The sequence below is a fragment of the Microtus ochrogaster genome, chromosome 1 (assembly GCF_000317375.1).
Source record: "Microtus ochrogaster isolate Prairie Vole_2 chromosome 1, MicOch1.0, whole genome shotgun sequence".
Taxonomy (NCBI): domain Eukaryota; kingdom Metazoa; phylum Chordata; class Mammalia; order Rodentia; family Cricetidae; genus Microtus; species Microtus ochrogaster.
Window position 1 is genome coordinate 11,781,234 of NC_022009.1, and position 26,197 is coordinate 11,807,430.

The 26,197-nt window shown below is 46.5% G+C and overlaps 1 protein-coding gene across 1 annotated transcript in view; it reads left to right on the forward strand.

The window, feature by feature from the left end:
* Positions 1–25,976, forward strand: part of Prkch (protein kinase C eta) — a 203,559-nt gene extending 177,583 nt beyond the window's left edge. The window contains exons 11-14 of the mRNA XM_013346887.2: positions 4,066–4,204; positions 4,712–4,900; positions 23,639–23,782; positions 24,787–25,976. Of these exons, the coding sequence (XP_013202341.2) occupies positions 4,066–4,204; positions 4,712–4,900; positions 23,639–23,782; positions 24,787–24,933 (619 nt within the window). The 3' untranslated portion in view covers positions 24,934–25,976. The remainder of the gene's footprint in view (positions 1–4,065; positions 4,205–4,711; positions 4,901–23,638; positions 23,783–24,786) is intronic.
* Positions 25,977–26,197: the final 221 nt, after the last annotated feature.

The window sequence follows — 26,197 nt, forward strand, 5'->3', positions numbered from 1 at the left end:
GCTGGACCTATAGTATAATATCTACCCTGTGCTTCTGTCTGCTGGTGCGTGTGAAGCTGGACCTATAGTATAATATCTACCCCTGTGCTTCTGTCTGCTGGTGCAGTGTGGGGCTGTGCTTCCACCTGTATTTGACAATTTCATCAACAAATAGAAAAAGCACATTGCAATAGTGAATATAGACTTACTGTGACTAGCCTCCCAGGTTCATTCTTATTCAGGAGCCGGTTTCCCCCGCACTTCCTTTATTTCTTTTGGAGGGACAACTGAGTCTAGTGAACTGAGCAAGAACTCAACGCCATTCTGTTTCGGTTCTCTGGGGGATAGCTCAGGGTGGAAACAAAATAAATCCAATTTCTGAATCTTCTTTGTCCTCAGCCGCTTGGGAATTCTCTCTGAAACTACTGTGGGCATTTTAAGTAACCCTGCTTACCCGGCAAGAACAATGTACCTTTCAGGCAAGTTGAGAGGATAAAATAACTCTGCCTCCCTGCCTTTGCATGCCAGACAAAAGCTTCAGCTATTAAATACCAGTGCTCAGTGAGCTAATGACTGGTGAGCTGGCATTGTGTTTGGCATCCTAGGATCTCAGCCTCTGCCCTGTGTGAACTTGTAATCTTCATCGTGTAGCTGTGTTAAGTTTGGCTGTTGTGTTATGTGTTGGCATCTGGTGCCAAGGAAGCTCCAAAGCCAAAAACTGACCTCTGCAGTTTGCTGGTTCAAGTCAGAAGCCCTGGAGTTATATTGTTTGTATTTGGTCCTCACTCCAATAAAAGTATGGTTGATTCCCAGTGTGGAAGCTGACCACTGCTGGTCATGGCTCAGTAGCCCTAGGGTTGTTCAACTGCCCTCTTAATGTTCAACTCTTCCTTCTGGATGCAAGCCAGCCGAGGGACAATGGCTCTGCTGGGCCCTCCTGGCCCTGAGATTCTCCTTCCAGATCAATTTCCTTTCTCCAGTTTCAGTCAGAAGAGGGATTTGAACTTTCGGTTCAGGTTTCTCGTTTTCCCTCTAGATTTTGTCTCCAGGTGTGTGACACATGGCCACGCAGCTCGCTTACTTCAGAACAAGGGTCTCAGTGAGTTTTGTGTAATGGCTCTCTCCTCTTCCTCCAAGAGTCAGCCAGGCTCTGAATTGTTCAGAGCAGCCCGTGTTAGGCATCTGGAATTCATCCATTTCCCTCTGTGGCACCTGCTGCTGGACTGAACTAAACCCAGAAAAGAGTGAGGCTTGGGTCTTGCTAAGGGAAGAGAGGGTGCGTGACAGAGCCTTCTAGAAGTCAGCTCAGGGGTGCCACCTTAAAAGTCTGAACTGAGTGGTCTAAAGACAGAGTTGGCATTAGTATGTCTGTCTAGGATAGCAAGACAGACTTCAGAGTGTCCACTTCATGAGCTGTTTGAGCTCAGGGCAGAGCGGATTTTATCTTATGCTATTGAACCATCTTTGAATCCCAATGTGAGGTGACTGTTTTTGCATTATTAGAAAGCGCCTGGTATAAAGACCCACTACAGCTTTTTCCTCAGGACTCACGCAGTTCTGAAAATGCCTAAAATTAGACTGAACTGTCTGGTTCAAGCTGTGTAACCTGCCTCTGTGGCCTTGGGCATCTTATGACTGGAATGAGTCACATCAGGTGTGTCGCCCCAAAGTTGTCCCACAGAGGGCTGGCAAACTGATGACAGAGCACTTTTCTGTCCTTAGCCTATCCTACTGCCCATGGCGGCTGCTGAGTAATAAAGCAACGAAGCCTCCTCCTACCTGGGACGTTAGTCACACGCCGTCTTGAGCAACCAGCTCGGCTGTAAAAGACCGTTGTGGGTCTCTGTCGGTACTTGTTGCTCTTGCCCAAGATCCTTTTCGAGACTTCAGCAGGCATAACGGCTTCAGGGAAGCTAAGAAACCCAATAACCTTGTTTGGAAATGTAAGTGAGAGTGTTCGGAGCTCGGGCCCACACAGGCCTGCCTGGCTGGGCTGGTACGTGGTGTGGACAAGGCCAACCTTGCAGGCCCAGTCCCTGTAGTCTTGCCGTCTCCTGCACCTACATCCTTTCTGATCTCTCCTCAGCCAGGGGGTGCTTCCCAAGAATTTTGTGGTAGCTCTCACAGGAGCCAGGTGACAGGTGTTAAAGGGACCTCCTGTGTCAAAAGCCACTGTGGACAGCTGGGAGAGGCCATGTGCCTGGCAATGACCCCCTCCTCATGTAACAAAACTATATCATCTTCACGCCCCATGCCCACAGTGCTCCTGTGAGTCCAGTATATAGTCAGACTGTTGTCCTCATGTTTTGGGCACTGGGTGGAGAGTGGGCAGAGAGGAGATGGCAGCCATAACCACAGTCGCTGAAAGCAGTGGCTTCTGTGGAAGGGAGATTTCTGTGTGGAATGGGGTGGCACTGGCTAAGAGGCAGAGGAAACTTGCTTTGCCACGGTGGGCACACAGGTATTCAGCTGACCTGGGCCTTATGTCCCTGACCCTAGAGACAGCTGTCAAGAAGTTCTGAGCCGAGAAAGCTCTGCTGGGTTCTCCGCAAAGCATTCTGGAAAAATGGGGCGTCATTTTCATTCCTAGGCATTTTCCATTGACCACTGTTGTAAGACGTATCAGCTAGGTTGTGCCAGCTCACAGGAAACCACAGCTGGTATGCCAGCTCTGTCTTCCCCTCCCTTCTGAGCCACAACATGACCCAAGTTGGACAGAGACCAACTGTTTCCCTTAGATCTCACAATCCAGTGGCCTTTTCTCAGATCAGGGATTGCGAAACAGACCCATGAGGACCCTGACCAACAAACTATGAGTGTTTTAGAGAGCCATCAGCCCCACATACTGAAGATACTACAGCTCCCAAACCAAGTGGCCCAAAGCTAGAGTAGTTGTACTAGTTGACAATTAGCTGCCCATCTCCAGCTATAGGAAATCTCCAGGTCAGCCAGCATCCATATGCGGCCTTCTTCCCACGTCCCAAAGACAGGCCTGCGGATTGCCTCTGAGCACATCGTTCCTTTAAAAAGAGAAGAATAGACATCTCCCCCATGCTCTCTGCTCTGCCTGGGTGGCCGGAACCCGCGATGGTCAGCAGGACTCCTTCCCAGCCAGTACTAGTTGAGGCCTTCCTTGGTAACAGTGCCCAGACTGTGGCTAGTGATTGACAGCTGGATGCTAGAACCTGTACCAGGAGAAGCTGTGTTAGAACACTATTGCCTTTGGCCTGCTGATAACTGTTGTCAGGCTGTAGATGGGAGGCGTGCCTGCCTACACTGAAGGGTGTTTTGGTTTGGTTTTTACCATACAATCCACTTCCCTGCAGTAGCTTCTTCTCTAAGAGATTGGGAGAGGGCAGAAAGGGCCTTTATCTGAGATCCCCACTGTCTGGGCCTTCTGTGACCTGGTGTGTGCTCACTTAGTCAGCGGGGTGGAGAGTGTCCTGCTGTTTCCTGGGTCACCTTATCTGATTGCTGATTGCACTTCACAAAGCCTCTGCTTCCTCTGCCCTCCCTCCACCTCCCACCCCCACCCTGCCCCCCACTGGCTTCTCAGTCCCACCACCTGGTTAAGGTGTCAGCCTTCCCCTAGACATTCCAATGGCTGCTAGCTGATTTCTTCCAGTTCTGCAGGGTACCTGCTTCCCCCAACTAGGCTGCTGCTTGTCTTCGAAGTAGTAACTAAGTAGCAAGAACGAGTTCCAGGACAGGTACCAAAGCTACACAGAAATCACTGTCTAGAGAAAAAAGTGACTGTTTCATGAATGATCACTGAGTGAACACTGATGGGCAGAAATGGGTCCTGATGTAGAAGGTGCTGTGCTGGCAGGTGGATCTCTTAGGGTTACTGAGTACTTGGCAAACCTAGAATATCATAGTCTGCCCTCAGTACCTATGTGGTTAGCCCATTCATGCGGACTCATCTTCTAGGGCCCCTGTGGCATATTCTGAGAACTGGTGTACATTTTCCTTTTAAATCCCAACAACACAAAGCAGTTTGTTCAGTGATGTTTTAGGATGTCCAGAAAGCTCATGTAGCCGCTGTGCTCTGGCTGCTTATCTCATGCTGTTCTTGATGTCTTTCAGGGACTTGAAACTGGACAATGTGCTATTGGACCACGAAGGTCACTGTAAGCTGGCTGACTTTGGGATGTGCAAGGAGGGGATTTGCAATGGAGTCACCACAGCCACCTTCTGTGGCACACCCGACTATATTGCTCCAGAGGTGAGTGCACCTGCCTGGTGTGTCTTTTGAAATCTGAGCTCTGGGAGTAAGGAAGCTAACGACTCTGCTCTCACTGAATGAACGGTCATTGAAAATGCCCACAGTTAGTCTAGATCAGGGTTTAAAATATTCTATCTTTTTTGATTGACTCTTTCATGGCTATTTATACTGCTCTTTAATCTCTACCCAGTGATTCAATTCTAGTCCCCGTAGCAAATCTAAAGGAAAGGAGTTGTCTCTTCCCTATGGAGGAATGAACCTAGTGTTCTTCCCTCCCCCCCCCATTGTTTTGAATATGTATCTGTCATTGTCTAGCAAGTCAAACATTCTGGACCACTTAGAAGAGAAGGCGCCTAAGCTCTTGGTCTCTAGCAATGAATGAAACATGCACACCAGCACAAGATACTCGCTTTTTCTTTTTGCTATCACCTCCTAATCCCTAGTCATGGAGACCACCTTTGTTTAGCACATGCACAAGGCACCTCTCACACCGTCCCCTTTGCACAGATCCTGCAGGAGATGCTCTATGGACCTGCAGTGGACTGGTGGGCCATGGGTGTGCTGCTCTATGAGATGCTGTGCGGACACGCACCCTTTGAGGCGGAGAACGAAGATGACCTCTTCGAGGCTATCCTAAATGATGAAGTTGTCTACCCGACCTGGCTCCACGAAGATGCCACAGGGATCCTCAAATCTGTAAGTCTGACTTATTCATCCAGCTTCCAGCTTGTTACAAAAGAGCTGGCCTCATGGGCCTCTTGTGTCTTTTCTAAATATCTTCTGTTAGGACATTGCCACCACCCATCAAAAAAATTTGTGTTTCAGTCTGGAGAATCATGAATTTCTCTCGGGCTGTTTTACTCATACATCATTCATTTTGGGACAACTTTAGTATCGACGGGCAATAGGGGGGTCATTGCCAAAAGTCAGGTGTTTGTTTCTAGCACTTAAGGCTGAGTCTGAGTGAAATGAGACACCTGCTTCATGTAGTCAGGCCACACCGGAGCCAAGTGAGTCAGTCCCAGTCAGCTGTGATTCTGCTGGCAATGTCCAAGGACCAGGACGGAGGAGACTTCCTCTCAGAGTTGAAAGAGGAGTTGGGTGTTTCTTCAAAACCTCCCTAGAGCTTTGGGCCACCGTGTCAGCTTTTTACGCTAGACCAAATGCCAAGCTCAGGTTTCTGGTCTAATATGATAAGGTGTTACCATGAGAAAATCTTCTTTTGTTGTTAATACATCAAGCTCCCATGCCCATGCCTTACTTCGAAGTAAGAAAGAACACCTTTAATCCCAGCATCTGGGAGGCAGAGGCAGGTGGATCTCTGTGAGTTCGAGGCCAGCCTGGTCTACAGAGGTAGTTCCAGGACAGGCACTAAAGCTACAGAGAAGCCCTTTCTTGAAAATAAATAAATAAATAAATAAATAAATAAATGGAAGGACATGGATTTGACCCTTAGGTTGAAAATAAAGCAGTATAACCACATTAGCTGAGTTCAAAACTTATATGCAGAGAGATATAAAAGTTAATTTTAAAACATACACTTCAGTGAAAAATTAGGGCAAAACATCCTCTGTTGAATAATGTTTATGGGATCTCTATGGACTTTTATCCCATGAGTGTTATCAACTTATATTTAGTTCATTTACTTTTGTGATGTTAGATACTCTTTATATGGGTTTGAAACACAAAATAAGTTTGGTAAACATTAGCTGCCATATGAAAGCCTTGTCCCCTCCAAGATGCTCCAGATTTCCAATCATTGCTGTTTTAAGAATATCTGTGCAGGTCCCTGCATGGTGGGACTGAAGATGTGATTGTCCCTGAGAATTCTGTGCATCACTCAAAGTGGAAGGCTTACAGAAACCCTGCTCGAGTGAATAATTGTCAGTGTGGGCCACCACTCACAATATGATTAGAGGAGCTCAGGAGCCATTACTCCCTCCCCAATCTGAGAAAGCCCTGATGCTGTATAGGAGTAAAAATGAAGCACTTTAGGGTTCTATCGAATGCCTCTAGTCTAGCTTGATTTTCATAAGAACAATTTATTCCAATAGTTAGACATTTTAGAGTGAGGGAGGAGGAGGGAAACGACAGGGATAAAGGCTTATCTCTGCAGACTCATGCCATGAACTTTCTTAACTTCACGGAAGGAGATGGACTCACCTTGGTTGGCCACAGCTAACCTTGATTGGAGGCTGTGGTGACACTGCCTCGTCATGCTGCCGAGCAAAGTCTGCTGGGCTGTGACCCAGAATCTCGTTCCTTGTGACTCGCAAGGCATTCTGGGCTGTGGCCTACAGCAGCCACCATCGTCTTACTAATGGCTTTTCATGGAGCCTGGGTCATGCCTGGTTACTGCAGCTGCTTTGACATTTTTTTTGTTTAATAAAAGAAAGACCCCAACATCTGTAATGCAAAAAAAAAAAAAAGAAAAAAAGGTTAGTTCAAACTATAAAGGCCACTATGCTACCACTGAGGGCAGGAAATAAATGTCGCAGGTCTATGAAGCATTTGGAGACCCCCTTACTTTTTCACTAGGTGACTCTTGAATCTGCTTCTCTGAATTATTCTGGTACCTGAGGACCTCTTGAAATTGTTTCTTCAGTTAAATCAGAGTCTACGTACCACCAGTGTTTACAGCCAAACTTTCTGGACCCTAGAGTGATACCGAGAGAGGCTAAGAGTCACGTGGAATTATTAAGACTGTTTCTCCTTAAAAAGTTAATATAAATACACAGTAAATACTTTCCATAACTAGCCTTTGTCACCAGGAATGCCTTCACAGACTCGTTGTTCTGACACAGCCTCGTGCCCCCATTAGCTTCAGAGGCGCAGGCTAGGGTGGGTGGCCCCTCTTCTTGCAGAAGGACTGTGAATCCTGTTACTCCCTCTCTTCGCCTTTCCTCTAAACACTCTGTTGGCCATAGAGAGCACCTTAGATCACACCTATTCCCACCTTGGGTGTCATCTCCATAGTAAGGAACGGGGATCCAGGCTGACAGTGGTGAAGTGGCCTTGATGAGGATCCAAGTCCGCCAGTGAAATGGAGCCCACCCAAAGTCAGTACTGTGTGGAAACCTTCCAGGCACGCAGCAAGCAATACTCCTATTCATGCCGTCAAAGAATCTGACCTCAAAGTCACTGTAAAAACACCTGAAAGTTGTCAGACAAAAACTGACGTAAAAAAGTCACCGGGAGAATTTCTGAGGCAATTTTATATATTTTTGTCTCCCTGCCTAAAACTGAGGAACTTAAAGTCTGCAATTGAGAACACGGGACTCGATTTTACTGAGAGCTGGAACACTTAAATGGAAAAGTAACCATGAAAATCGCTGAAGAACAATGCCGTGCTATCAGAAATGGTAATCAGTCTACTGAGGAGAGCGTTGGACACTCCAAAGAGAGAAGCCGCTCTGTTAGGTGATCAAAATCTGTGTTCAGTTCAATTCAGCAAATGTTTCAGGTAAATCTTTAGCATGCCTTTGTGCAAAGTGCTCGGAATGTGGAGATGGCGAGACCTGGCCTCCTCCTGTGGCCCACAGTCAAGGAGGAGTTAAGGGCCTGTCAGTGAACAGTTCTATCCAGGAGAATCATCTTCTGAGAACATTCCCTCTCCAATAAGAGGAAGGTAACATAGGAACAAGACAGAGAAAATTCCATTTAAGCTGGGTGGAACAAATGGCGTTCACTTGCGTGGACAGGGAAAGAAGGGTGTGTAGGGAGGGGAAAGGTGTACAAAGCCTCGGGCAGGAAGCAGCGAGATTGTTCCAAGAACTGTGGTTCCTAGTTCTATGCCATTGGAGCAGAGGGTGCCGTGTGGAGAGCAGCAGACACTGAGGTCAGGGTACACAGGCTTTGATGGTCCAGGCGGACATGTAGAGAGCAGAGTATATGTATCTGTCGATCACTTAGCTCTGGGGCTCAGTACAGATGGTTAAAAATTATCTGTATGAACTTCAGGAGTAGATGTTGAGCCAGAGAGGAGTCAAGAGCTGCAGGGGTGTGGGGGATGGGACGGAACACATGGTGCTGAAGAAGACACAGTGGGAAGCCAGGAAAGAATGACTTCAGACTGTGTAAAGTGTAAAATACTGCGGCATGTCTGCTGAAATAACCAGTCATACAGTGTGAGCCTCCTCAAGGCTGCTGCCCCCTGGGAAGTGCTGGCGAGATGGGCATGCATGGTCTTCGTCCAGTACACAGGATGTAGGAATGAACCCGTGTTAGCAATTAGGTAAGGCAGAGCAGTTTAAAGACAGAGCAAGTTTTATTTGGTTGTGCAATGCCAGATGGAGCTCTGTTTTCCTGACAGATGAAACCTTGAGACCCATGGCATCCGAGGGCATGGTGGCTTCAACAGTTCCTAGTGCTAAATGATCAGAGCTATTGGATGCTGTCAAAAGATTTATACAATAACTGAATACTTAGAATTTAACATTAAGAAGTCCCCAGTGCTGTGAAAGTATGCCTGCATAGCGACACTCTTCTGGTCGGATAGAGAAGGACATCTTGAGGAGACTTTAAGACTAAAGAGAAATGGTCCCTCTATAAAGTATATAGAGGTCCTGAGGGGGGGGGAGGAAGTCCCTTTGAGGAAGTGATAGGTAGCTTGGATGTCTGATTATTTGGGATTTTCACATAATGCACCCTGTTCACATTCACTTCCCAGGTCCATCCCCCCTTTCTTGTGACCTCCCCTAAAGAAAAGAAGAAGAAAAAATACCAAGTCCAATTTGTGTTGCTCATATGATTCACTGGAGCATGGTCAAACTCCCAGTGTGGTCAGCCCCACTAAAAAACAAAAACAAAATCAAAAACCAAAAAAAGCCTGAGTCGTTCCTCACCCTGAGTGAGACCTCCAGGGATGCAAAGAGCAAGGCAGCAAGGAATGCAGAAGACAGGGCTGCAGAAACAAGAGCCCAGGGAACATGATGAGCCCAGAAATGTGTTTGGCCTTTGAAATGGCAAGGCAAGTATGAAACATTTCAGACACGCGTGCATGATCACATGATGTCTTCTATCTAAAAGATCACCAGGCTGCGGTAGGATGAAGAGTGGATGAACCAGCAGTGTATCTGTCTGCACATGGTTCCTCTCCAAACAATCCAGAATTGGAAGGGAAACAGCTGAAGAAAAGCTGGGTACACAACAGTCAAGTCTGAACGCTGGGTAGATCGAGGGCATTCCACTGTCCCCTGCTCATTATATGTCTGAAATTTTCTGTGATAGAAAATGTAAATGGGAGTCTTCCACAAGCGCTGTGAGCAGACAGAACTATCTTCAGTCTGTGGGGGGCATCAGCCCTCATGAAAGAACAAAGGAAAATGGTTTGATCACGTAAATCTACAGAAAACGATGTGAGTGCCACAAAAGCTCTTCCGTGGATTCATCCAAGTAAGAGTTAGAGGACCCTAGAGTCATTTTCCCCACTGTGGACACATTGGGAAGATAGACAAAGTAATCAAGTGGATTCCCCCAAATTTGTCTTTAGGGTCCTGAAGTGAGTTTAAAGTTTAAATAGTCAAGAACATCCAAGTCTAAACACTCCCAGCTCAACTCCATCCATCATTGTGTGAGCTCCAGTTTCATCCTATAAGGTGGTCTGACAAGTTGTTACAACTATATGAAATCTCCTTCCGGAAGACAAGCTCCCCCTCTGCCTGGTGCCTTTTCCTTCTGCCAGTATGCCATTACTGGGGTGATTCCCATTTCTTTAGGGTGCATTATTTCTGTGGTCTGATCTTCAGATGAAAAGATAGGAGTGTCTCTTTAGAATACCTCCCTTTCTATTGTGGGTCATCTTCTTGTGGCTTCTTGAGATTTCCTTGGGATTTTTTTTTAAGAAGTATGGTCAGGACTGTTCTGGAATGAGTTTCCACTAAATGTTGTGCATGGTGTTGTTTTACTTAAAAACCAAAGGCTACTTGAGTTCCCTCTTTGAGAAATGGAAGGCATGATTATCAGTCACCACCTGTGGAAACTTCACAGCTCTCTTTTGTGTAGCTATCCCGGAATTGTTAAAGGCCGGTGATTCATCTGTATAGTAGAGTCATTGACTCTCCCGCCTTCAGGACAGCCCTTGCTCATTGTCCCAATGAGAGTGAATGGTTGGCAGGACAGGTTTTAGTCTCTTCTGACTTGTAATTCAACATCAATTCCTGCACGTTTTCTTCTCGTCATTGCCCCATCCCCTCCTGACCTTGGCCACCCTCAAGATGGTGGACATTTCTTTTTCGAGACAAGGTTTCTCTGTAGCTTTAGAGCCTGTCCTGGAACTAGCTCTTGTAGACCAGGCTGGCCTTGAACTCACAGAGATCTGCCTGGGATTAAAGGCGTGCACCACCACCACCTGGCAAGATGGCGGACATTTGAAATACCCATGTATGACTGTCCAAAAGTTTTAGACAGCTATGGGGCTAGGAAAGTGGACTTCTGTGTAGGAACATCACTCATGGAGCATAGGATTAGTAAAATAGAAGACACAGATTTTAGCCAGAAAAATCTATTTGAGAAGATAAAAAATAGCTACTGATTCCCTGCACTAAAAATAACCAATGGAAAGACTGTTTCCTCTTTTACTTCCTTGTCCTTTTTGTTGTTGTTTTGTTTTGTTTTAATTGTATCCATTGAGCCTGTGAGATGATATGGTAGTTTGAATGTAATTGGCCCCTATAAGCTCATAGTGAGCAGCACTATTAGGAGATATTAGCCTTGTTGAAGCAGGTATGGTCTTCTTGGAGGAAGCGTGTCACTGTGGGGGTGGGATTTGAGGTCTCCTGTGCTCAAGATACCACCCAGTGTCTCAGTTCACTTCCTGTTACCTTTGGATCAAGATGTAGGGCTCTCAGCTCCAGCACCATGTCTGCCTATAGGCTACCATGTCCCATCATGATGATAATGGACTAAACCTCTGAAACTGTAAGCCAGCCCCAGTTAAATGTTTTCCTTTATAAGAGTTGCCATGGTCATGGTGTCTCTTCACAGCAATAGAAACCCTAACTAAAACAGATAGCCAGTAAAAGACACTTACCTCCATGTCTGATGACCTGAGTTTGATCCCCAGGACCTACATGGTGGAAAGGAAAGAACAGTTACACAAATTTCCCTTTGTTCTCTACATGTGCCACCCTGGTACACACATGTACATGCATACATTACATAATTACATATATGTAATAAATTGAAAATGTAGATGTTAAACACACATGCATGCTGCAAACATCCCATCCCACCTCTTGCTCAATGATGAGATCATTAAAATTGGCATTGGCCTCCCAGTTAACAGAAGTTTAATGATATATGTTTGTATAAAAAGTAGATACAGGCTTTCTAGATTGCTGGCCTTAAAGGTCTGTTGTTGTTGCTTAAGCTTGTCCTTGCTTTTAAGAAAAATACTGTCTTCTGTGGTCACCACATTGCCACGTTCCCTATGCTCACTCTGAATTGAACCAAAATGCTGATAATCATGACACACAATGCATAGTTTGCATTGAGCTTTGGAGGTTCACCTGAGCTTTGCTCATCTACTTCCAGAAAGGAAGGCTTGAGGATGTCCTCAAGGAGCCCCAGAACTTAGAGAGGGGATGCCCAGCTCAGAGGTGCTGAGTCAGCACCTGTGAGAGATCACCTGATCTCATGGTAACTCAGATGAAGTCAGCGCCCTGCTGCTGAGCCCACACAGGTTAGCCAAGTGCTGAAAGGAACTTCTAGCTTCTCCTGAGTCACCTCTGGCAGTTCTGGAGGCATTGTAATCTCAGCATCAGCAGGAGGCTGTAAAGTGCTTTTGTTCCTGAGCTTTACAGAAATTACAGAGGCTGTACATGTGTGGGTTTGGCTGTCATCGAAATGATCACATTTCATCAGCCGTGCATTGTGTGCAGAATCCCTGCTCGCCTCTGTCACAAAGAGGGGACCCACAGTGAATTCTGGGATCCTTCCCTACCATGAGGCAGGCTCTGGCAGTAGCCAGGCAGCTAAATGGGGAGCAGAGACAATTCGTCACCTTCTCCCTTTCCCACCGCCTTTCTTGTTAGAGGTTGGATGGCTCAAGCCGGGTGACAGAAAGGGGTCAGCCAGCAGAGAAGAAGGGAAGACGGGGACAAAGGCTTGCAGGGCTCCAGTTCCAGATCCTAGAGCTGGGTTTTCAAATACTGTTACACAGAACACCCCAAAACTGTCTGTCAGAAGAGAGAGAGGTGGCTGGCATGCATCCAGACAAGCTCTTCTTCAGGGCTGGAGGAAGAAGGAAATGATACGTCCGTAGCCTCTCATGGAAGCTTCTGGTAGGACTGACACCTCCTGAAAGCAACCTATTGACTCCCATCAAGGATAACAAGGCAGGCCACAGAAAAGTGCACGTCTTCCCAGAGACTGCAAAGTTTTGCTTTGTTTTCTTTTGTTTTGTTTTTAAATTCCTTCCACTTCACAGAATGTTCATTTCCTGAGAGCCGGGGCTGCTGCATTTTGTTCACAGGAAGTTGTGAAGGACTTCCTCTCTTCTTTTTCCTCTGTTTTCAACTCGACCTTTCACGCCACAGGTCTCTTTAATCTCCACCTCCAGCTCTCCAACTAGGAATATAAAGCTCTCAAAGGTTCTGGGACACGAGATTGAGGACAGCCTTTGCATCAGAAGTCCTTTCTAAGTTAGGAAAATTCTAAACAGAAGCAAGATTCTTGATTCGTGGTCCTATATATGTATTATCTTTGGTGTCTAAAACCACAACTAACTATCCACTGCAAAAAATTAGATCTTCGGTAGCTGGCAAGGAATATACACAAGAGGAGCGTACTGACCGGAGTTTCCACGGAAGGAAACATGGGCATTCAATGTGTCCTCCGAAAAGTCTTCCCAAGCACTCCCTTCCTTACAGTAGCCATTCTTTCTTAAAAAATATTTATTTTACATTTTGACCACAGTTTCATCTCCTTCATCTCCTCCCAGTCCCTCCCTCCACCTTCCCTCTGCTCCTTCTTCCATTTACCCCTCCTCTGTTTCTACTCAGAGAAGGGCTGGCCTCCCATGGATATTGACAAAATATGGCTTATCAAATTACAGTAGCTATATATATATAATTTTTAACTTATATGTTATATATGAGTGTTCTGCCTGAAGTGGGCATCAGATTTTATTATAGATGGTGGTGAGCCACCATGTGGTTGCTGGGAATTGACCTCAGGACCTCTAGCAGCCAGTGCTCCTAATCGCTGAGCTGTCTCTCCAGCCCCTACAGTAGCAACTCTTGAGGGTGGTACCCAAACAGAAACATTCATGTGGCTCGGGCAGGTGGGGTACCAGTGTCAGGGAGAATGCATTCCTTTTCCTTGCACACTTCAAAGAGGAAGAACATGAAGTTGAGTGGGTAGGGAGATGGGGGAAATTGGGATGGGTTGGAGGAGGGAAAGAATATGATCCAAATATATTATATGAAAAATTCTAATAATAATAAAAGGAAGTTACTAGAGAAGAGTGGAGCCTGCCTCATTGGCCACCTTGCTTCAACCTGGTTCGGGGAACGTTGGCCAACTGAGATAAAAATCATAAGCCCAAGTACATGATGCTGGGTTCCATCTCTGAGACACCTCTGACCTTTATCCGTCCCAACCAACACAGACACATGGCCTGAATGAGGTTCTCAAGATGGCTTGGGATTCAGGAAAAGCTTATGTTTACAAAACACAGGACAGGCAGGTAGCGCCTACAAGGGATCAGTGTGTGCGCAGGCAGAGGCTGCTGAGTCCCAGCCGCAGGCTGGGAGACACAGCCAGCATCCTGCCCTATTGTGGGGACAGGAAGAATGCCGGGCACTGATTGTACTGGATTTTGATAAGAGGAAGAATGCACCGTGCCTCTGGGGAGAGCTCACAGAACATCTTGGAAGGTCAGTCAGTTAGAACCTGCCAGGTGAGGCTAGGTCAAGGAATTAGGCTGTAGCAGTTTCTTTTCTTTTTTCTTTTCTTCTTAATACAATAAAGTCCATCCCACACAGAGAGCAAGTAGCGTTTATAGCTAAGGAAATACAGTCATCTTCAAAGTTCCAGCTCTTTTCTTCCAGAACGTGAAGGACAAAAGTAAGAAGAGAGAAAGGTAAAGATTATCGACTCTGATACTGACACAGACCATAGGACACAAGCCTTGCTGTGCACCCAGGACTGCAAATATAAAGACAGAGCGTTACTCTGGTTCAGACTTCTCTAAGGAAAGCACTGTCTCCAGGAAAAGCCCTTCTGTCACTTGATGGCACTGAGTAAAAAGGAAGACAGGGAAGAGAAGAGACGTGAAGGAAGGAGAGACAAGGGGAAATTTTTTAAAAAACTAATTTTGACTTTCCTTGTGATATGGTCCCTCTTCCATCTGCCTGAGCTTACTTCACCCATCCAAGCTGCCTGTCCAGCCAACAGCCCTCAGACCTTTGGAAACATGAATGTGTCCCATTATCATCTCTAACACATCAATCAACCTTTAGTTGCTTGTAATAAAGTCAGGTGGTCAAACTGAAAGATGCTTCAGGCTCTTAGAGAAGCAAAGGCTTTGCTTCCCGTTCTCACACACCCTCTTACTGGTGGTACCCATGTCAGTCACTCCACTGGTGGCAGGAAGAAAATGTCGTGTGGGCCCAGAGAGCATCTACACCAAGCACAATTTTCATCTAGGCAAAGTTCCAAGGGTTAGGCCATGATTCTTATCAACCTAAGTCTTTCCCACAGTCCTCTCCGGTCCAGAATCCAAGGGAGGCATTGGTGGCCTCCGGAAGAGGTGAAAATTAGGGACACAGAGCAAAGGCTTCTGGTGTCACAGTATGAATCCCAGCTCTACCACTTACAAACCACGTGGCCTTGGATAGATTATGAATGGACCTCTCCCTTAGACTGACAATACATAAGATGGGAATAGTGAGCATGGTTGCTCTAGGGTTGTGAGCTATGAACGGGAAGCATTTAACTCACTGCTGGGTGCAATAAAAAAAATGGTAGCGTGTTCGTATAAAAATGGCTGCTACTCACTAAACAATAACAGTTAAAAATACTCCCCTTCCTTTTCTCCATGCTTTCCACACCTACGACTGCCCTTTGCTAAGCAAGTATGCACACCGACAGGGTTGTTCTTCACCATATCTATGCAGATTGCTAGCCTTGCCAGTAAGTCCCATGCAGGTCCAATGTGAGCATCCAGAATGACTCTCATGTGGCTCACCCAGGATCCTACAGCAGCGCCGTGCCATGTGAGAGCCTATTCTTTAAACAGTGCAGCTGACTTCCCCAGAGATATTCCAAAAATCCATTTTGCGGCCTCTCCATCCGGCCACACCCCACCCTTCTCCAGGGATTATCGTCAACTTCATCTCAGGTGTGACCATCTGATTCTGCATTCCCCTGTGGAAAAGGGACATCAGCACCAGGTCACCTTAATGTCTGTCCTCTTTCGTGCTGCCTCATGCTCTAACTCACACTCCCAGCCTTGTTCCTCTGTGGCCACGGCTCTGAGGTAGACCGTGTTCTTGGCACCGATCATCCTGAGATGTGTGTCCCCAGCTTCGCCACCGGGAAGGGTTGTGAATGGACAGAGTTGGCGGCTGTACTTCCCAATTGGGTCAGGCTCTACTCGAGTCAGAAGCAGAAGGCAGGGGCCTGCAGCATGCATCCACAGGGCACATTCTGTCAGCCTCTCCGGGTGGCCTTCAGGCCGTGTGCCCATAATGAGGTTGGCCATCGTGGCAGGGAGCCAACCTCTGCTTTACCATCCTGTGTCCTTCCTCTGTCTTCCTTTCCTAGATCTCTCTTTAGAGCCATGAAATGCTTTCCTCCTGTTTCAGAGTGGCTCCCTGGAATACTAACCGGGGAGTCTTATGGCTTGATTGCCTCCCCTTCTGGCTTGGCAGCAATAGCTGCCAGATCTGTCTGCCTTTTGTTTAAGGTCCTGAAATGGAATGAATGGGGAAGGTCATTCTGTTTGCCCAACAGCCAAATCCAACTATTAACTAGAACATACAGTGTTTTCTGACTCCTGGGAGTAAATGCTATTGTCTAATTGCTCGGTTTATGTAACTAGCCCTCTTCCTGAGAAATCAGGCATTTTGTCCACACCCAGTATTCTGTTCTGGTGCTGTCTTGCTCACAGATGAAGATATTTGCTGGACATTTGGATCAGATGTTTTTCACAGGTCTTCGTTTGTGGGATCATGTTTAGAACTTCTCAGTGAAACATTCAGAACTATAGGGAGCTGCAATTTTTACCACGGCTGAGCTTTTACTTGTGTTTTTTGTTACGAAGGCATCAACTCATCCTCTACAGGAGGAATTCTGTTACAATGTCCATTCTGCTAATTTTCATTCAACTAGTTCTAACATATGGATTAATTACAAAGCAAGAAGGGGACTCATTAGCCATTGACCATAAATGTTCATTTCGTGTATGCAGATGAGGTAAATGTAGACCATGGAGCAGTCTAACACTTGCTCATAAACGGTATTTTGTAAGTCACATTAAATAAACACAATATACTTAAGTTTCTAAAAGAAAAGTCAGGCATTTTGAAATAGGATAAATAATTATTGCCACGGCTTTATGTTTTCATGGATTCCACAGCACATCTGGATCCAGTTGTTTCAACAGTCATCATTGTACAGGGCTAGTCTGTCACCTACAACAGCTCCGCACTAACACCTCCAAAAAGGTATTCAGCCTACAAGACGTGATCAGTCCTGCACCAGACACCACTTTGACAGGAAGCTCCATTGGCACCTGCTTTCCTTCACGGGAATCTCCTTTGTGTGGGTGCTGTGGATGAAATTGCACACGAGGCTCTGAGTTCTTGTGTTAAAATTGACTCAGAACAGATTTGCTGTCAAACTTGTTTTTCAAAGAACACTCCCATCACTCCACAGTCGAGGTTTGGGACTGTGAGAGCAGAAAGGGTTTTGTTCTCTTCCCTGGCTACAAAGGGAATAACAGGCAGGCCAGACAAGCCTCAGGGTCCAGGCCAGGCTGGGTCTTTAGTCTCTTCTCTTGGAGCCTTGGGGTAGAAGAAGACGGAGCTCCAGAGAGTTTAAGACTAGACTCCCGTCTGGCATCACTTGAGGACAGCTTTGTGCCAGGCACTTCACGCAGATATTGTCACGTGCTTACTTTAACACACAAAGTATAGAGAAATCCCCACTTTACATCGGAGCCATCTGAGTTCCAGAGACGTTAATAGGCGTTCAGGGCCACTCAGCTGCACAGGCTGCAGCTGACGTACGCATGCATGTCAGGAACAGCCAAGTCCAGCCAGTGGCCCTCTGCAGTCCACCCCATGTATCCTCCTGCTCTGCAGACATTCTCTCGAGAGAAGCTTTAACAACCCTGGCCAGCACCACCCAGTACACCTCACTCTGAAGCTGCTCTCTCCCCTAGATCCTGTGTCCTGGAGCTTCCCTGTCCACTTTCCTCGGGGAATGCAGGATGAGACCCTCCCACCCCACCCGTGCCTGTGCCTCTCTCTTCTGCCCTCCCTCCACAGTGAGATTTACATTTGGGAAGGACCCAGCTCACTCTCCCTGGTTTACAAAGTGCTTCTGTTGGCCCTATGAACCACCTGCTTCCTTTGGTCAATATGCTCAGCATCTCCTGAGGCCACATGCTTCGCCTTCCTGGCAAACTTTTCCACGTGGACCATCATCAGGGCGAAGGCCAGTGGAGCGAAGGTCTGTTTTAAGAGCGACTTAGACAGGGACCGTTAGCTCACTGGAGTTACCATTTGAGCCCATTGGTGACAAGGACAAGTTGGGAGGTGTTTTCTGATGAAGCATGTAGGTGACCATTCACAGCAGTAGGGCCAGGGTGTTCTCCAGGGTGGCAAGTCCCTCCAGCCTCCAGCTCTGCCTCTGTAGAATGTGTGCCGTGGCCCACATCAGGTCCAAGACTGGTAGGAAAGATTCTCTTAACTCTCCAGTTCTGCATGTCTAGAGAGAATAGTAGTGTAGGGACCGAAATCCACTCCCCACAGAAATCCATTAGGGCCCACCCCAGTACCTCCTCTTTACAATGGTTCCTGTCTTAATAGTCAACCCTTTCTGGATTCTTCAAGTCTAGTTCCTGTCTCCTGTCACCTTAGATCCCCCTTATCTCAGAATGAGTCTTATTGGTGTTCAGTAGCCCAGGCTAGCCTCAAATTTGCCCAGTCCTCCTGAATGCTGGGAAGTAGAGGCATGAGTCACCATGCCAAGGTAGAGCTTTCCTCTTTCTCTGTTTTGTGGCCAGAAGCCATGAAAGCTGGCTAGTGACACCAGGCTCATGTGTGGCAGTATGTACGGCCACCTGGGGGTCTCATGCCCACCACTGATCCTCAGGCCATTCCTCTGAAAGAGTGACAGCTCAAGGGTTGGAGGTACCCCATATCCACACCTGACCTTCATGTCATGTGTCATCTCCTGCTTTTTAAATGATAACTGGTATTATTTTAAATCACACAATGTAGATTGAATGAGATGGTCTCAGCTCTGTTCACTTACCCACCCTTCTCTCTCTCTTCCCTTCTTTCATCAAACAGTCTCGCCCACCTTCCCAGCTTCTTCCCTTTGTCCTCACCCCAGCCTGCACCCCATACAGACGTGGTTAGTCATCTCTGTGTGGTGCTTGATATCTCAGGTACAAACCTGAGCTTGTCAATCACTCAGATTTACACCCTTATTAAACTAAACAATAAGCAGAGAGGTTCTCCAGAGGTTCATATGCTTAGTCAGGAGCTGACGTGGCGATGGTGTTATGCATGCCAGCGTGTAAATCAGGAGCATATTGCAGAGGGTTGACATCAAGGGGGGCAGGGGCTGATGGCCAAATGAGGAACATTACATAAATCATAGTTTTAAGCTTTACAATCAATGACAAGGATGGCATCGGTACAACACTGGAAACAGTTGTTGGGCAGACAGCCTTGTGTAAGCTTGTGGCGGCATGTATGCAAAGACACGTGCTTCTAGCAGAGTCTTCTGGGATAGGTCTTGTTATCAGGGGCCATGCAAAGCCTTGCCTCCTTCACAGACCTCCCAGCTTCATTAAGGTTTGACACAAGTGACTCCATTTTGGTTCTGACAGCTTTCATAATCTTACAGAATACGTGCTTTTGTATTTGCTCCCCTGACTGCTGCTGTTGACACTGCCATTAACACTAACCCTGGAGGACTTGCCTCTGGTACTCTGTCGCACAGCCTGGGGAGAGCCTATGACGTTAGACTATCCATCCACTTATCCTATTTAAATCCTTCTAGAACTTGTTCCCAACTCTTCCTCCCACTTCACTACAAGCGCCGTCGTTTCTGAACTTGCCTGTCATTTTAACTGTTTGTCTCAGCCTCCTGCCTAGGCTCCCGCTCCCAGCCCTCACCTGTTCATCACGGTGTGGCCAGTCTTCTTGCCTTCTCGTATACTTCAGACAGGTCAGACTCACCACCAACACTCTTCCCCAGCTACCCCCATGTGCCAACTGTCCCAGGCTACCAGCGTTTCTCTTGGCACCCCAGGTGCTTGAATGCATCTGGATGTGTGTGCTGACTGTGTGATCAGGCGTGATTGTCCTCTTCTTCACGGATCCTGCCCTGCTATTCATCTCATCAAATGCCACCTCTTCCATGATGCTGTTCCTCGCCTTCCTACCACCAGGCCCAGTGCTGTTTGCTCAGGCGTCCTCCAGGCTCTCAGAGCACTTCGCCTATGTTCTTTTCAGTGTCTCCAGTGTGTGTTACAGTTTGCTTGCCTCTTCTTTGGATCTGCACTTTGATGGAATGATTCTACCTCTGTCACCTGCACACCCCCAAGATTAGTGCACTGCCTTGCATTCACCGGATACCATGTAGGCTTTGTAAGCGTGATAGAGGATCCTTCCCTTTTTATTTAATTGATATTGTTTTTTGATAATTTCTTAAGTATCATGTTTGCATGATACTTCTTCTCCCTCTAAAACCTCCCACATTCCTCCATGCTCCCTCTGACATTCATGGCCTTTTCTTTAATTAATATTGTTACACACACACACACACACACACACACACACATACACATACATATATACACACAGACACAGAGACCACAGACACACACACACGTATATAAACAGCAACTGGGTCCATTTAGTTTTATTCTTATGTATACATATATACACACAGACACACATATATGTACATACACAGTGGTTGGGTCCATTTAGTTTTATTCTTATATACATGGATTTAAGGCTAACCGCTTAGGATTGGATAACCTATCTGGAAACTCATCCTTAGAGAAGAATGGTCCTTTCCTTTTCAGCAGTCACTGGCTGCCTCTCATTTAGGGGTGACGCCTTGTGAAATTTCTCCCATCCGCTTCGGCATGTCCACTGGGATTGTCCCTATGCAGGCCTTGTTGAGGCAATGCCTGTCTAGAAGACACTATCCCATAGCAGCCATCCTGGGCCTCTGGTTCTTGCATTCTTTCTGCCCCTCTCCAGCGATTCTTCCTGAGCCTTCTGTGTAGGGGTTGCATTGTAGATGTATTCATTGGGGTTGGACACCCCAAGGTCAGTTGCTCCCCGCATTTTGACCAGGGTCATATAGTCTCCAACATTGCAGAGAAGCCTCTTTGATGAGGGGTGAGAGCTACGCTGATCAGACTGGTTGCTCAGACTTTCTTGTCACGTGGAGGATGATTGTGTCTAGGTTTTAAAAAAGTATCAAGGTTATTGGGATGGAGACTCAACAGTTATGAGTGTGTACCCATGTTCCCAGTGTCCATGTAGACAGCTCACAATCACCTATTACTGCAGCTCCTGGGTGTTTGATGCGTCTGGCCTCTGAACTTATGTATATTTACCCCTGCAGAGATACACATAATTCAAATAAAATATATTAAAAAAATAAATCGATACTATTCAAAACGATTGATCAGAATCCCAAGAGATGATGTCCAACAGCAATCGGTCATCCTGCCCCATGCTAGAGGCGTGCTGTCCAGAGAGTCACACTGGGCGGGTCGTCCTGCCCCATGCTAGAGGTGTGCTCTCCAGAGAGTCACACTGGGCGGGTCGTCCTGCCCCATGCTAGAGGTGTGCTCTGGGATTTTGTCAGCCTCAGACAAGGCCTCTTGCTCTCTGCTCCATGGAAGTTCGGATTCAGTGCCAGGGGCAGGGACGAATGAACAGAGTCAGGCAGCAATGCTTCTGCCACCCTGGCATCTAGAGTCCTGCACTGACCCCTTTTCCCAGAAGAACAAGTTGCACCCACACATTCACAGAATGTCCTCTCTCCCAACAATAGCAGGCCTGGGAATTTCCCACAAGCCATTTGGGTCTTTTTCTGTGCTCCTTTTTTTTTTTTTTTGGTCTCAAGTTTAGTTTTTTTTAAATTTCATTATTAGTTGTCAGTGAGCTTTTAGATTTGCAGTTGCCTGTCCATCAGGAATTGTACCCTGCTCACATTACCATGGAGAATTCTCTCTCTCTCTCTCTCTCTCTCTCTCTCTCTCTCTCTCTCTCTCTCTCTCTCTAAGAAATTTTCCTATCTTCTGAACTTCCTGGCCCTTATATAACGGAATAACTTACATGTGTTTCTGAAACCTGTAAAGGCCTGGGGTAGGTAGGTATAAGTTGCTGCGACTGGACCTGTGACTATTTGAATGCTTATTTTATTTTGGGTCCTACCTCTAATCTAGCACCCTAGATCTCCTAATTCTTTTTCACTTGGAGAAAGGAAAAGCCACTAAACCCCATCAGGGTCGTCATTCTTTACTGGCTCCCTTTGACACTTCTTCCTCCTCCTCCTCCTCCTCCTCCTCCTCCTCCTCCTCCTCCTCCTCCTCCTCCTCCTCCCCCTCCTCCTTCTTCTTCTTTTTGTGTTTTGCAAAGTAGATGCCCTGGGATTGCCGTTTGCTGAGGCTCTTTTGACACTTTTTTCCTTAGCCTTGATCCGTCTCATTTGAACCAACACTGGGAGCTTTGCATGGCTTTCTGGCATGGCCCAGATGTCACCATCTTCTGTGTCTGCATCAGCCACAAGATTTTCTTTGGAAAATCTTTAAATTCACTCAGTAAATTCAGCCCCAAACAGTTTCTATAAACACAGTCTTACTTTTGCTTTGTGCTTATAAAGTCTAACTTAGAAAAGATATCTGGGGACTGTCAAAACTTGTCCTTACTCTGTTTATAGATAACTTGATTTAGAGTTCAGAGGTGTAGCTCAGTGGTAGGGTACTGGCCTCACCCACACAAGACCCTGGGTCTGTTCCCCAGCACTGAAAATTAAGGTTGGAAGAAACACAAAGAAGCTTAAAGTAACTTGATTTAAATAAAACCACAAACTTTTTGCTTTGTTTGTTTCCCAGAGTTCTGGGGCGGGATTTGGTACCTTGCTGTGCTAAGTAAGCACTCTAGCGCTAAACTCTACCCACACCCTTGTGTTGCTGCTCTGGTTTTGTCTTGCTCTATAGCCCAGGAAGACTTAGAATCAGCACCTTCCTGCCTCAGTCTCCAATGGGGTTACAGGCATGTGCTACCATCATGCCCAACCCAAACAAAACTCTCCATTCAAGGTCAGCGTTTTGCTTTGTTCTTAATGAGAAATCATTTGAAGTTAAAAATGACATTCTGGCCCTGAAAAGTGAATTATTCTCTGAGTTCCTTGATTAAGAAATGATGAAAACACCAAGACCATTTGTAAGAAGCAGAGGAGTCAACCAAAATGCCTAGGAGCTGAGTATAAGAATATCTCCCAATGGATATGAAGGTGGAAGATTTGTATTCAAACAGCACTTGACTGTGTAGCATTTTCTTTTAGCTTTTGGTCTCTGCAGTCCTGCATTCTGTTCTATAAACCCATTTCAAAACAGAAGAGAGGCATCTTGAATGCAGAAAACATTCAACTGTCTTAGCCACAGAAAGACAAGCAAGCAACCCACTTTGGTTTTTCCTAGAACCAGTCGTAGAAGTTTTAAGAGTTTTTTCACCCTTGCTGCCATTTTCTAGAGATCTCAACAATGACTGTCACTTTTCTCTGTGGTCTGAGGAGAGAGCAGGAACCCTGGCCAGCGCTGTGGGCCTCAGAACAATGGCACAGCTGTTCCTAAAAGTAGCCCCATTCAGAATCTGCTTGCTGTCCACACGGAAAGACATCCTAATTCATAAGGAGTTGCCTTTCTCTACAGAGGAAAGAAAAACACCTGGTATTTACAGAAAAGAAAATTGGACCCTTCAACCTTCTTTTAGTGGCCGTGCCCGAAATGGCAGTGGGGAAGGCCAACAATCCACTCAGACAGTCTCGACTTTAAGGCATGATTCATACAGCCTGTGCTGCCCAGAATGGAAAATCCAGCTAGTGAGCAAGAACAGCCAAAATACCTCCCAGGAGCGCCGTTGCCAGGGCTGGTGCCTGCTGTCTTGTGACGGGGTTGCACAGGAGTGAATGAATGATTCTCTCTTTCTTACACTCTCCTAGTTCATGACCAAGAACCCTACCATGCGCTTGGGCAGCCTGGCTCAGGGAGGTGAACACGAGATCTTGAGACATCCTTTCTTCAAGGAAATCGACTGGGCCCAATTGAACCATCGCCAACTGGAACCACCTTTCCGACCCAGAATCGTGAGTATCAAGGTCATTGTAAAAGATGTTCCCTTTTCTCCAGATTGAAAAAAAAAATCCATAGAAAAGCTGATATCTCCCATAGGATGACAGAGTAGAGGTTTGCCAGCCCCTCCTGGAGATGGAGACTGGGCAGGTTGCCCCTGAGACAATGTGTTGATTGCATCTCACTAAGTTTTCACCTCTTGTTTGCCCCACCTCTACCCTCCCTTAACCTAAATCAAAATATCCCAACATCTAATATGCCATAAGCTGTTTTAAGTTTCCCTAAATCCTAGGGCCTAGCAGAATTGAACTGATTAGCAAGTTTTCCATTTTCTCATGTTTCTTGTGTTATCATCTGTACCTTTCCCAAGCCCTAAAAAAATATTTTAAAAGGTACAAGGTATTCCTTCACTGAGCCTGGCTCCTTGGCCTACACAGTCTGTCATAGCTACTGTGACAAAGGACTCAGGCCAGACAGGCAGAGGGAACCCAACAGCTCCAGCCCAAAGTAATGGGATAGACGCTTATTTCTCTGAGCTCAGTAATGCCGTGAAATCACTTGAGAGCCTCTTCTCACACGGGTAGAATGTGTGCCAACAGTAAGTGAGGTGAGCATGAGTTTGCTCGACTTCTGGACAGATGTGATCAAGCAGGCCCCGTCAGTGGGGCCTATCAGAAAGCAGTACCTCAGTGAGGTGGAGGATCATGGGTGAGTGAGTAAGCAAGTCGGGGTGACCACATTTATTCTTTAGCCTCCTGGCAGGAGTCGGTGACTAGAGGGCAGGACATGGAATGAGTGACTTAGTGGTTGGCAGAGGCCACAAAAATATGCATGTGGGGGACTGGCCATAAAGCACCGCCAAGTCACAGCCATCAGAACCATAAATGATGCTGCTGACCAATGAAGACAGCTCTCTGAACTTCTTGGAATGGGCTGCAACCCACATAAGAGGCAAAAATCCCAGGTACTATCTATATATACAATGTGACCATGGCTTCCTTTTTTTTTTTTTTAACAGAAATCCCGAGAAGATGTCAGCAATTTTGACCCAGACTTCATAAAAGAAGAGCCAGTTTTGACTCCGGTTGATGAGGGACATCTTCCTATGATTAACCAGGATGAGTTCAGGAACTTTTCCTTTGTGTCTCCGGAACTGCAGCCGTAGCCTCTGGGGAGTGACAGTCACGGGGGAATGTGGATTTTTTTCCAGGAATTTCTTTTGTGGGAATTCCTCAGTATCCGCCTTAGAAATAGCACCATCACCTTCAAGGAGCAAATGTTCACAACTCCTCAAAGGGTGGAGCTTCAAGAGAGCCACTCTCTCAAGTCCCAAGGAGCCATGGTACATTTCTGTAATTGAGACTGAGATGTTACAGAGATGTCACGGCTATGTCAGGCTTGGGGTAAATGACAGAAACCAAAAGGAGAGACGGTAGGAGGAATATAGTGGCTTCCGGAAATTATGAGCCTAACAGGCTAAGAGCCTAAGAGACCAGTCTAGAGTTTCTGTGAACCACCTTTCATTCTTCTTTAATCCAATATTGTGGTCTGCAAAAGACTACGTGCTAATGAAGAACTGAGGGCTCTCTTTAGGGAAATGAATGACATTCCAAGTAGACTGGCTTACTCTGAAGAAACAGAAGATGGGTGTCCCTCAGGCTCCCAACCTAAAACCCAGTATTGAGAAGGAGGTTGGACATCATGACAACTGTCCGTCTCTTCCTTTCAGTAACTAGCTATTTATTGAGTGTCACACAAGAAGGTGCCGTGATCGCCCTTAGTGAGCATGGCCGAGCCACCTCCATGTTGCTCTCCTTCATCCTGGGGTCCACCGAGTCGCGTGTGCACTCTGTGAAAGGCCTCTTCACATGGCATAGGCCTGGCGTCTTTGTCTGCACACGCTCTCTTGTTTATAGAAAGGCCGCTGCCACAGAACCGTGGCCAGCAGACAGTGGGCTGTGGCGTGCCAGGATCTGATGGCACCCACCTCGTCCCAGGCTGACTTACCGTTCACGTCCGTGAGAACACACGTGTGGCTGATCCGTTTGCAGTCTATTTAAGTTATGTTTTCAGAGACAAGGTTGTTTGATACACACATTATCAGTTAAAAATGGATCTTGGAAACAATGCCGGTGGCAAAGGCATTTCATGTGTAACCATATATACAGTTGAAAGGTTTGAATGGCTGGAAATAAAGGCATTTTGTAGCAAAAGGATATTTTGTGTAAAGAATGACTTGCTCTCTCCCCCACTCGGAGAATACATTTCTAATCAAACTCCAAAGCTTTCCACAGCTATTAAAGCTCAGGGCTGCAGGCAAAGACATAGAAGAGGCATTGGCATAGCTCCTTATACCCCTGAGGACAGTGTGGTCTATCTCACTCATCAGTACCCCTACCTGTGTCAAGAAGTGACTTCTGGGTATTGCA